This window comes from Martes martes (genome assembly GCF_963455335.1).
Source record: "Martes martes genome assembly, chromosome: 8".
Taxonomy (NCBI): domain Eukaryota; kingdom Metazoa; phylum Chordata; class Mammalia; order Carnivora; family Mustelidae; genus Martes; species Martes martes.
Window position 1 is genome coordinate 125,093,453 of NC_137895.1, and position 12,913 is coordinate 125,106,365.

At 38.1% G+C, this 12,913-nt stretch overlaps 1 protein-coding gene across 1 annotated transcript in view; it reads left to right on the forward strand.

Annotated features, from left to right (window-relative positions):
- Positions 1-299: 299 nt before the first annotated feature.
- Positions 300-12,913, forward strand: part of SPAG6 (sperm associated antigen 6) — a 59,462-nt gene continuing 46,848 nt past the window's right edge. The window contains exons 1-2 of the mRNA XM_080812402.1: positions 300-452; positions 545-640. Coding sequence (XP_080668528.1) covers positions 428-452; positions 545-640 — 121 coding nt within the window. The 5' untranslated portion in view covers positions 300-427. The remainder of the gene's footprint in view (positions 453-544; positions 641-12,913) is intronic.

Sequence of the window (12,913 nt, forward strand, 5' to 3'; positions counted from 1 at the left end):
CTCGCCGGGACCGAGTCCACGGCGCCGTCCGGAGACTTCGCGGGTGCGGGCTCGGTTTGCAAAGGGCCCTAGGCTCCCGGCGGGCGCCTGTATGCCCGGCAGGACCGACGGCGCCCGATTCTCGCGGCGGCCCGGCGACCGTGGCGCGCCCCGGGAGCCCCTGCGGGCGGAGATCCCCCGGGGCTGGCCGCCTTCGCCCGACGCCCGGTGCCGCGGCCGTGACGTCACGCCCGGGACTGGCCGTTGCCGCGAGACGGTCGCGTTCCGGTTCCGGTCGGTTGCCCGGGAGACGCGGGTACACAGAGAGAAACGGCTCCCGTCGGAGGCCGAGTCGTCGCCGCGGTCGCCCCCTCGGCGTTCTCGCAGGCCGGGAGCGGACGGGCGGCGTCGGCGCCGAGCTGGTCGCGGGCCGAGAGCTGCCGGCGTCATGAGTCAGAGGCAGGTGTTGCAAGGTGAGGCCCGGGGCGGGCGGCGCCCCGACGGGCTGGCGGCGGGAGCCTTGGGGGCACCGGGCCGCCTGCTCCTCCGCGTGTCTCGTCCGCAGTGTTCGAGCAGTACCAGAAAGCCCGGACGCAGTTCGTGCAGATGGTGGCGGAGCTGGCAACCAGACCCCAAAACATCGAGACGCTGCAGAACGCGGGTGAGTCCGCGCCGATTCCGCGTCGCTCAGGGCCCCTCGCGCCGCTTGGCCCGTCGCTCCGCACCCCCGGCCCTGCCCTGCCTCGTCTTGCATCTCGGGCTCCTAGCCACCCCGGGTGCTCAGCCGTCTCGCCCCTTACCTCCTTCCCCACAGCCCGGCCTTGCCCCGGCTCGCTGTGGCCCCGCTCCCCCGCCGACTGAGCTTCTGGAGAGGGGCAGGGTGGCGTCGGCAGGACGGCGTCCCTAAGTTCTTCCAATCCGCCAAGGAGACAGCGGAAGCAATCATCCTTTTTAGCGGGTCTTTTTGGGTGTGAGGCCAAGAGGGTGAAGTTTCCAGATTGGTGTGAGAGGGGCCCGACATCCCTATTTCCATCTTTACCGCAACCAGGCAAGTGTCAAGTTGAAAGTTAAGGCCAGAAGAATTGCCTGGAAGTCATTTTACGTGAATGGGAATCTACCTTAATCAGACCCATTTTATCCGGGTGCCCTTGCTTGTCACCCTGCCTTTGATCACCTTCGACTTCCTCACTCCAAAGGAATTCCAGAGCGGTTGACACATTATTTCTCGCCTTGCATTAGTGAAAGGGCAAAGATTTGCTTGAATAATTTCTAAGACATTCAAAGTAGGTAAAGTGCTAGCCTTTAGAAGTCCTTGTGGTGCTGTCATTCCCCCTCCTCAGTCCGAAATCATGCATACTCTAGAAAGAGGAAGAGAGAGTGTGTGATTTGCTTCTTATCAATTAACATAAACAGATGGAGAAGATAATGGGGGATTAAGGAGGATTCCACCGCCATCTGAACTCAAAGTAAGGCAGCATTTTATCACTACTGTGTCATAAGAAATGTTCAATTTATAGTTTGTAATCTTTAAAACTCATTTAAATTAACACGGAATTAAAAGAAATTTAAGGACATATTGACAGGGCAAGAATGTTTAGAAATAATGTTTACTCTGGTTTCTTTGAAGAATGATACCTAAATGATAATTTTTTGTGTTGCTGAGAGGGATTTTGGTGTTTATTCTTTGTATGTTTCTCTTGGAGGGGAGTGTATTTATAGAAAGTATATTTGATAATTGTGTTTTAAAACTTATTTTGAGATAATTATAGATTTACATGAGTTGGAAGAAATAATACAGAGATTCCTCTGTACCTCAAAACTGTGGCATGATATCACAACCAGGATATTGACACTGATAAAAATCCATTCATTTTATTCAGGTTTCCCCAGTTCTGCTTGTACTTATCTGTTGTGTATGTTTAGTTCTATACAGTTTTATCCTGTGTGTATCTACCATCACTATAGTTAAGATACACAACACTTTCATTACTGCAAGGATCACTTTTATTGTCCTTTTATAACCACACCTACCTTCCTCTTGTCCCTAACCCTGGACAACCACTAATTTATTCTCCTTTTGGAAATTACAAGTTGATCATCTTTTGTTCTGCAGTTGTTTCATGTGGACTAATTACCTTTCTTCTGCATGTATGTATGTGCTTACGTGCATGGATATATACTCCCCAAGCTACCCAGAACAGTGCTGGACACAGTGTTTCATATGTATAAGTTTATTAGAGCAAATATAAATTTATTAGAGCATATTACATTTTTAAAATTCACTTAATTTTTAGTTCTTCCCCCCACTCAGTCCTACTTGTCAATGGCTTTTGTGAATGGACACTTATTTTTTACAAATATTTAATTTCTGGACTATAGGTAAACAGCTAAAGTAAAACTTTTTTAAAGATTTTATTTATTTATTTAACAGAGAGAGAAGGAGAGAGAGTGTGCACAAGCAGGGGGAACAGCAGGCAGAGCAGGCAGAGGGAGAAGCAGGCTCCCCGCTGAGCGAGGAGCCCGATGCCTGACTCAATCCCAGGACCCTAGGATCATAACCTGAGCTGAAGGCAACCGCTTAACTGACTGAGCCACCCAGTCATCCCTAAAACATTTTTTAAAAGGGGAAAATGAGGGGTGCCTTGGTGGTTCAGTTGCCCAGTGCTTTTGGCTCAGGTCATGATCCCAGGGTCCTGGGATCAAGCCCTGCATTGGGCTCCTAGTTCAGTGTGGAGTCTGCCTCTCTCTCTCCTTCTGCCCCTCTCCCCTACTTGTTCTCTTTCTCTCTCAAATAAATAAAATCTTTTTTAAAAAAGGGAAATGATTGACATTTTAAAAAAATTTGATACTGCAGTATGGAGGTATAAGTAACACTTAAGATACAGAATATCACATTTTAGCATAATGGTGACAGGTTATCTCTTCCTGTAAGTGTACAAGGTAGAATGTATTGTGGAATTTAATCAATCCAAATCATTAGGCTAAGTGATCACCAAAGTATAAGGGACCTACATGTGACATCTTAAATAGCCACCTATTTCCACTTATGGTCTGGTTTATGAAGGAATTGAATACAAAAGGAATATAACAATGTTTTGAAGTTGTCTGTACTTGACCAATGTTGACGGAATGCTAAGATTTTTCTTTTCTTGAGGAATTTATTTCAGCATATTTCATGTTATCTAGATTTGATTTAAGCACTCCTTTAATAATTTTAAATAGATATAGCTAATGAATATTGCGATGTATTCTTTTGATTAGAATAATCCCTCAGCTTTGTTATGAAAACTTAATAGCCTATAAACTATTGAAATGGTTTGTTCCTAAAAAAAAAAAAAAAATCAACATGGATTTAAAAACACTTTTGAATGAGCCATAATATGTATGCATCACATATGTTATGATCAAGTTTTTTTTTTCAGTCAGGTGACTTCATTTTGATAACATAAAATACCAATGCATTTTATTTCTGACTTTGACATACTCTGCATACCTGGGAAGGTTTTGTTTTGTTTTCTCAATTATCTCCCCTAATAAACTGCTTACATAAATATGTATCATGGATCCAAGATCAGGGGGAAAACATTTTCCATATAGGCATCATGATAAATCAGTAATTCACTTGTTAAGAATTTTTTAAGTCACTCACTGTGAAAGGAACCTCAAAGGTGAAAATTATCAATGGAGTTTTATTTCATTTTAAATCTCTGATCTTGTCCATTATATTTTTGATGTGCTAATAAGAATATTTGCTTTATTACATATCCCCAAAGTAATTACTAAAGCAAGCAAAGCATTGCATGATATCGTCTTTAGAGTATTTGGACAAAAAGAAGTTTGATTTCTAGCCAGAATTGTTACTAGAAAGAACAGTGTACAATGTGTCTATAACCTAGAGTTATTTGTTTCTTATTGAGGTTTTACTCCTTCTAAATCAAATATGTACAGGAATTAAAAAGTTTAGTGTTTGTTATAAAATCTCTTTATGCACCCTCCAACCCTGTACTCTTGAACCATTACATCTCGCAGCTATTTAAAAATGAATTTTGATACGTTCCCTCTTTCAATAATCAGTAATACATTTAACACATTATAAATAGTAGAGATAATACGTTATTGCTTCTACCATTGTAGAATTTCAGCAAATGGAGGTGTTGTTTAGTTATAAAATGTAAGTAATATGTTTTGTGACAATCAAGCTCTCCGAGGTTGTTTAGAAAATCTTTTATAATAAGCTAATATAAAAAGTCCAAGAAATTTGTTTTTAAACTATTTAGCTATAAACATGCTATAAAATGAACTTTCTGAAGCAGATGTTTGTGTGAAAAAAAAAATGGGGGTAAAATTTAAATTAACACTTTGTAATAGTTAACATAAAACCTATAGCAGAACAAAAAACATGGCTAAGCGCTAGAATAGTAGGGATAGAGAAAACTGTATAACCCTTTAAATATGCATCTTTATGAAGCTAATTTGCAGATTTAGGCAATTTAATGAGTTTACAATTCAAGAAAATAATATACACTGACACAAAATTATCTTAAGTTACATGTGTCTGGGGCAGGGTGAAAGTGTTCAGATTAATGATTTAGCACCTCAGTTTGCTGAGAAGGAAAAGTCTGTGGTAAGCATTTATAATATATTTAAAAACATAGCCTGGTAGATACAAGTACCATGATTCTCTCACAAAACCCCACTGTTCCAAGGGATATTGAAACTGAAAAGATAATTAGTAGAGCAACTTCAAAAAAACTTAACCAATTATGCTATTTAAATTTCATGAATATTAAAGGAATCTTGAACTTGTGAATGCATGATAATTAAAGTACTGATCTTTTTTTAAAGATAGGGATAGTGGGTTTTATATTTTGTTTGTTTTACATATGCTTCAGCGGAAGATATTTGAGGGAACTATAAAAATTCTGAACTTGTATGCACCTAATAATATGTCCTAAAAACAAGATCATTCAAAATTTTATTCTGTGTTCCAAATCGTTGTTCCTACATGGACATTTATAATATAGCCAGGGCTAGGATGTTCTTGTTTTCTTAGGGAAAAACATGATGATTAAAAAAGAAAAATCTAAGCTATGGATGACCCTATAAGAGTGGGACTTAGAAATGGCAAGTTTGTGTGGGTTATATTTTAATGTGATAATTTAATGTTTTTGAAAAGTTATTTAAATTTACTTCCGAACTCCTCTTCACGTTTCAATGTTTTTTCATGGCTTTTGCTCCTCTGACTAGAACCTTTTCTTGTACTTCTTTCTTTGCCTAATTAATTTCTACTCATTCTTTATGGCTCTGTTTAAATGTTGATTCCTCAGGGAAACCTTCCTTGAGCCCTCTCATTAAGTTAAGTCTCTTGATTTATGCTTTCCTTGCTCCTAATATTTCTCTTTCATGATACTCATTACAGTTGTCATGATTTAGTTTCTGTTTACTCCACAAACTGTAAATCCCATGCCTAGCAGAATGCTTAGTATAGAGCAGCTATTCAACATATTTAAATAGAATGAAAGAAGGAGTAATTATTATTTTTTAATATTTAATTTTTTTTAAAGTAATCTCTATCCCCAACATGGGGCTCAAACTAACAGCCGTGAGATCAAGAGTCACATGCTCTACCAACTGAGCCAGCCAGGTGCCCCAGAAATAATTACTTTTCTAAGTATTTTCACATGTCTTAAAAAATCAGATTCTTAGGGGCACCTGGGTGGCTCAGTGGGCTAAAGCCCCTGCCTTCAGCTCAGGTCATGATCCTGGAGTCCTGGGATCGAGCCCCGCATCCGGCTCTCCTGCTTCGCATCTCTCTCTCTCTGCCTGCCTCTCTGCCTACTTGTGATTTCTGTCTGTCAAATACATAGATAAAATCTTTAAAAAAAAATCATATTCTTATAACAGCTCAGATAGGTAGAATAGGTATCTTCTTCTTCTTCTTTTTTTTTTTTTTTTAAAGATTTTATTTATTTATTTGACAGAGAGAAAGAGAGGGAGCACAAGGAAGGGGAGTGGGAGAGGGAGAAGCAGATGCCTCCATGAGCAGGGAGCCTGATGAGGGGCTCAACCCCAGGACCTTGGGATCATGACCTGAACTTAAAGCAGACCCTCGACAGACTGAGCCACCCAGGAGCTCCTACTACATGGTTATATCTTTGTATATATATCTTTTAGAGAAAACGATCTCAAAAATTTTTAGAGTAAGTAGAGTATGAATAAAATATTTTATGTGAAGAAAGAATTTGATTACCTTCCAAAAGTGACCACTTTAAACGTTAACCATGAAAACTCTTGGAGCAGACAATCCTTTTATAATTGCCATATTTATTCTCTACTTACCCCATTCATGAACATTCCAATTTTCTGCAGGCAGGTGGGTATTATATGTATAAATCATCAAAGAGAAGTCACATTGACAAAAGAAGACAGGACTAATTCAATATTTGTAGGTCTCTAGAAAACTTCTAATTAAGATACAATTGTATCTATTTGGGGGTACTATGAGGTAAAGGGTCAGTTTAAATGACTCATATACCAAAAAAAGAAACATGAGCATATATTAACCATTGTTATTTTGTTATTTTTTTATTTTTAAAAAGTTTCTTAAAAATCACCTTATTGAGGTATAATTCACACCATACAATTCACACATTTAAGTGCAAAATTCAGTGGTTTTTGGTACATTGTTGATTTTTTAATACTTTTTAAAAAAATTTAAGTAACTCTACACCCACCATGGAGCTTGAACTCATGACCCTGGGATCAAGAGCCACAGGCTGTTTTCACTGAGCCAGCCAGGCACCCCAATACATTGTTAATTTCTTAAAATTGTGATAAAATTTAACAATATTTGCCATTTTAGCTGTTTTTAAGTGTGTAATTCAGTGGTATAAATTACATTCCTAATGTTATGCAGCCAGTACCACTAATTCCAGAACTTTTAAAAAGTGACCCCAAACAGAAGCTCATTTTGTTTTTATTTTAACTAAAATTTGCCTAAAAAGAGAAAATTGCACATCAAATTTCACAATTTGCTCATTTACCATTCAACATTTATTGAGGGTCCAAGGGCCAGATGGATACTTAGATGCTGATTGTGCAAAAATAGAAGGCATAGACTTCTTAAGCTTCCTTAAGGAGCTTATTTGCTGAAGGAGCGATATATAAATACTGTTTGATAAGTGTCTATTGCATAGACATATGGAGCACACATGAAGGGTGCCTAACTCAAGCTTTGGAGGGGTACTTTCATGGGAGACTTCCTGAAGGACGTATTATCTGGCTGAATTTTGTAGGAGTTAGCTAGATGAAGAAAACCGTATTCAGGTGGAGGGAACATTATGTGCAAAGGCACAGAGGCAAGAGGAAAGGTGGTGCTTGATAGAAAAGGTGAATGTTTAGATAAGGCAGGAGCCTCTTGGGATAATAGGGCTATAGAGAGTCCAGGCAATGGCTGGAGAGGAAAACAGGCTTACTTCTGAAGGACCTCATCCAAAGTTTGGATTTATCCTGGAATTGATAGAAAGCCATTGAAAAGCTCTCATCAGAGAAATGAAGGGATCTGTTTTGTGTTTCTGAGAGATGATTTTCACAGCAGTGTGGAGAATTGATCGGAGGGAATTAAAACAGGATCGGGAAGACCATGTGCCCATATTTGTTATAGCAGTCATGCCGCTTAACAGATCTGTAGGATTTGTGACTTAGTAGAACAGGTGGGGCAGGTGAGGTGAGAGGGGAGTTCAGGGGGCCTCACAGTCTTCTGGTTGCCATTCATTAATGGAAAAGAGATACAAAAAGCAGAGGAGAATAGTGACTTCATTCTCTAATAGTGTTGAAATTGAAGTGTCTGGGATATCTATGTGCCAGCGACTAAAGTGAGCAATTTGTCTATGTAGGGCTTTGGAGCTCACGAGAGTGATCTTGGCTTGGAAAGAAAGGTTTGGACATGTGGAATTTACATGTTCCTTTGAAAACTACTTTAAAGGGGTCCATCTTATATTTCTTCACATTATTATAAACATGTAAGTTCCAGTCATTTTACCTAAAGTATCATGTGAATTGAACATGCCATAATGTTTGTGATCTGTGTACTTAGTTCAAATCCCACATATAGACAGTGGTGGCTATGGCCTAGCCAAGAGTCAGAAAATTGCACTGGAAGAATGAATGAAATTTCAGTTTAATGCAGTAATCATGGAAGAGAACTACAGTAATGTTAATGGTAGAATTAAGTGAATTCAACAGATTATACCCTTTATTATGCATTTGAAACCTAGCACATACAGGCTAGTTTTCATTGGCAAATGGACTGTGATTGATATTGGGGAGGAGAAACAGGAGGGCATAGATGCTAGAGTTATAAAGTAATATCTACTTCATGGGATTGTAATGAAGATTGATTAGTTAATATTTTAAATTTCTTAGGGAAGTCCTTGGCGCATGATAAATGCCATGTAGGTATATGTTAGATCAGTTAAGAAATACCTACTGTGGGAAGTGCTTGGGTGTCTCGGTCAGTTAAGGGTCTGCTTTCGGCTCAGGTCATGATCCCAGAATCCTGGGATCAAGCCCCGCATCAGCCTCCCTCCCACTTTACATTTCAGGCTGGTGTGAATTTATCATGGCTTCTTCAGCAGTCCGCAATAATCATGCATCTTTTGTCCAAGCCAGAAACTTGGAAGTATCACTTATTCCTCCCTCTTCTTTACAATAATCAGTTTGTCTTGTAAATATCTAGACCTTTCACTTTTTTCTTTCCCTTTGCATTAGTATTGTATTCTCCAGCCTATCCTCACATCTGGCCTACATTCATACAATAGCTTTCTAAGTGGTGTTCCTGCTTCCCAGGTTGTCTCTTTTCACCCTTTCTTCCCAGTGTAATCAGTGATCCTTCTTTACAAAGTACAAAAACACTGATATTAATGTTCAGATTAAATTCAAAATCCTTAAGATAGTTTATTGGGCTCTTCAGTACTTTTGTCTCTGTTAATCTCCTAGCATTCTTTCCTGACTCTGCTCCCCTCTTGTACTATGGTCATACTGCATTCTCTTCTGAGCTTCATTTATACAGTTCCTTCTGGTTGGAAAACTCTCCAGTCCTTCTCTTCTACATTCCCTCCAATTATTTGAGCAGACGATCTGTGATCTGCCTGAGAACCTTCAGATCTCCACTTAGATGTCCCTTTCAGCTTGGGTGCCTTCCTTATGTCTGTCAAGGCCTAGGTTGGATGCTCCACTATATATTTGCAAAGCACCCACTACTTCCCTTTAGTTGCGTGTATCACAATGTGTTACATTTGTTCATTTCTCTTGACCGCTTTATAAGTTACTTGAGGTCAAGGATAATTGGGTTTTCAATACCTTGTATTTTCTTTTTTTTTAAGATTTTATTTATTTATTTGACAGACAGAGATCACAAGCCGGCAGAGAGGCAAATAGAGAGAGAGGGGGAAGCAGGTTCCCTCCTGAGCAGAGAGCCTGATGCGGGGCTCGATCCCAGCACCCTGGGATCACGACCAGAGCCGAAGGCAGAGGCTCCAACCCACTGAGCCACCCAGGCGCCCCTGTACCTTGTATATTCTTAACAGATATTTCTTGAACGATGAATAATTATTCATTCCATAGTAATTCTAAAATACATGGTAGAAAGGGGGAAAGGGGAAGTTATAGAGTATTTGTTAGGGGACAATGAAAAGTTCTGGAATTGATAGTTGTGATGTTTGCACAATTGTACTTAATGCATACCTAATTGTACACTTAAAAATGGTTAAAATGATCAATTTTGTTATGTATATTTTACCACAATAAAACAAATAAAAATTTTGAAGATTAAAAAACAAGGTGAAGAGGTATCCACAGTAAGCAGAAATCTTTACTAAGACTTATGTGGATCCAAAGGCCCAGTTTGCAGGTACCTGTTTTTAAAGAAACAAAGTTGAGATGTTAACTATCTTTATAAAGCACAGCAGATTGAGGTAATATGTATAGAAACTAAAGACATGTAATATGAGAATGGGAGTTTTTTGCTCTTGGAAATGTTTGATATTTCCTTCCTGATTTATGTCTGTAATTGGTGTGCACAAAGTAATCAGGCCTATGTTGTGTTAAAAGAAATTAAAGAGTTGTGATTATTTTGAGGCTTTTTAAATAATCTCTTCCACTAGATTATTAGTTTCTTGAGGGAAGGAACTGCCTTTGCTCAAGTGTGTAATGCTATTGCTTGCCAGTTGATAAACAATGATCTATTTTTCAAATGAATGTCTGGGGGCAGGATCAGCAAGGTTGTTTTGTTGTTGTTTTCATAACTGGATTGAAATGTAGATATTACAAGCAATGTGTCCAATATTGGCACTGGACCAAGAAAAGTAGAAAAGAAACTCAGAGCCATAAAGTTGGAGGGGAGAGATGGTGAAGATTTATCTCGAAATTTCAGAAACACTTTCACACCATTTGATCAGTTTTTACAAGAAGAAACAGAATTGTTTTATAGATATGAGAGTATAATATGTAAATTACTATTTTTAATATTTGTACCTGGTGGCTTCTTCAATAGAGACCTCACTGAGGTCACTAGCTGTCACTAGAGACCTTGCTTATCAGATATTGTAGTAGCCACTATTCAAAGTGCTGTAATTCATGGACTCTAAATTTTCATGCATTCATTCACCAAGGATCAATCACCATGGATTCCTAATGGACTGGCAGGTAAGGAAAAATTTCTTTTTATGCTATATATGCTTTTTCTCTCCTTTCTCCCTTCCATGCTCCCTCAGTATTACCTTCCTTCCTTCCTTCATTCCTCTTGTATCATTATCTCTTATTTTTAGGATAGACTTGTAATTAGAATAACAAGGTCTCCAATGCTTAATCTGTGTAAGAGATAAAAACATGTCCTTGGGGATTGATACTTATGAAGCACTAAGAGACAATTCAAGGGCTAGACATTTGGGCAATATTTTCTCTAATAAAGATGACCTATTCAAACAAAGATATATATTTTTAAAGATTTACTTATTTTATTTTATTTATTATTTATTTCTTTTTAAATATTTTATTTATTAATTTGTGTGAGAGAAGAGCATAAGCAGAGGGAGTGACAGGCAGAGGGAGAGGGAGAAGCAGGCTCCCCGCTGAGCAAGGAGCCAGAAATGGAACTTGATCCCAGGCCTCTGAGAACATGACCTGAGCTGAAGGCAGATGCTTAACAGACTGAGCCACCCAGGTGTCCCTATTTGTTTATTTTAGAGAGAGAGAGAGAGAGAGAGAGAGAGAGCTTGAGCAGGGGAAGGGTCAGAGAGAGTGGGGTGGAGGGGGAAGCAGACTCCCTGCTGAGCACAGAGCCTGACAGAGGACTGGATCTCACAACCCTGAGATCACACATGAGCCAAAATCAAGAGTTAGAGGCTTAACTGACTGAGCCACCCAGGTTCTCCCAAACAAAGATATTTTAAACTGAAACTTTAGCTTTTACTTTTTTTGAATTTTTGAAAAGTCTTATTATGCTACTGTCTAAACTAACGAATGTAGGAAAAGAATGATAGAGCAGAGGCATCTGCATAGGGGCCTAACTTTGATAATAAATACAGGGATAGAAGGAAAGGAATTGTGTGTCATTTTATTGATCTTATTTCTCCCAGGCCAGATGTAGTTGTAAAATGGAGAAGAAAATATGTAAAGCAAAAAATTTCTTTGAATATATGGACAGGTGAAATAACTGTAAGGTGGTAAAATATTTGCTAAATATTTGCTAAAACTGCAAGCTGAAATTTTTCAAACTTGGGAGACTTATGGTATATTAGCTAAATACTGTAACTAATAACAAACACTTAGATAATTAAAGTAAACATTACAGGCCCAGATAGATGAATTCATTCTTCAACTTCTTAGCATAGAAGTTCAAAGTTTTTGAGATTTAATTCAAAATGTCCAGGATGAATAACCCGGTATAGATTGATTTTCCAATTATATTTCAATAGACAATAAACCGCTGCCTTCATACACACACACACACACACACACACACACATATCAAATGAGGGGGAAAAAAGGAAATACCAGAATCATCAGGAAAAAATAATGTGAACCATAATTGTAATTATTTTAAAACTATTTGAAGCATACTTATTATACTTTATATTTTTTGACCTAGTTAATGTATTTGTTATAAAATTCAAATATATGTTAACAAATTTAGCTCTTATTTTTTAGATTATTGACTTGTTTTCACTTAAAATCATTCTTTTTTTTATAAAAATTAAGTTATATTCAGCAACAACCAAAATCAACTAAATTTAAAAATGAGCAGAGGAGTGTGGTGCATAAACAATGAATTCTGGAACACTGAAAAGAAATAAAAAAAAATAAAAATTTAAATAAAATGAGCAAAGGACTTGAATAGACATTTCAACAAAGAACATGTACAAATGGCCAATATAAGCACATAAAAAGACATTCATTGACATGAGTGCTAGGGAAATGAAAATCAAAACCAAGATGAGATACCACTTCATACCTATTAGGGTGGCCATTATTCAGAAACAAAAGACAAAAAATAATGACTGTTGGTAAGGATGTGGAGAAATTTGAACCCTTGTACTTTGTTGGTAAGAATGTAAAATGGTGTAGCTTCTGTGGAAAACAGTTCAGTTTCTAGATAGTGGTGATGATTATACTAAGTTGTACACTAAAAAATGTTTAAAATGGTAATTTTTTTGTTATGTGTACCACAATTAAAAAAACTAAAAAAAAAAATCAAGTAATAAAGCAACTACAAAGAAGAACTCAACAAATTGTTTTAAATCCAACTTTCTAGAAAGAACCCATGTTAACATTTGGTAGTCATTCTGATACCTATTCTGTATTTTAAATTTTTTGTTGTGAGGTAATTCAGAAATTATCACTATAAGAAGCATAGATAGTAATATTAGCAACACTT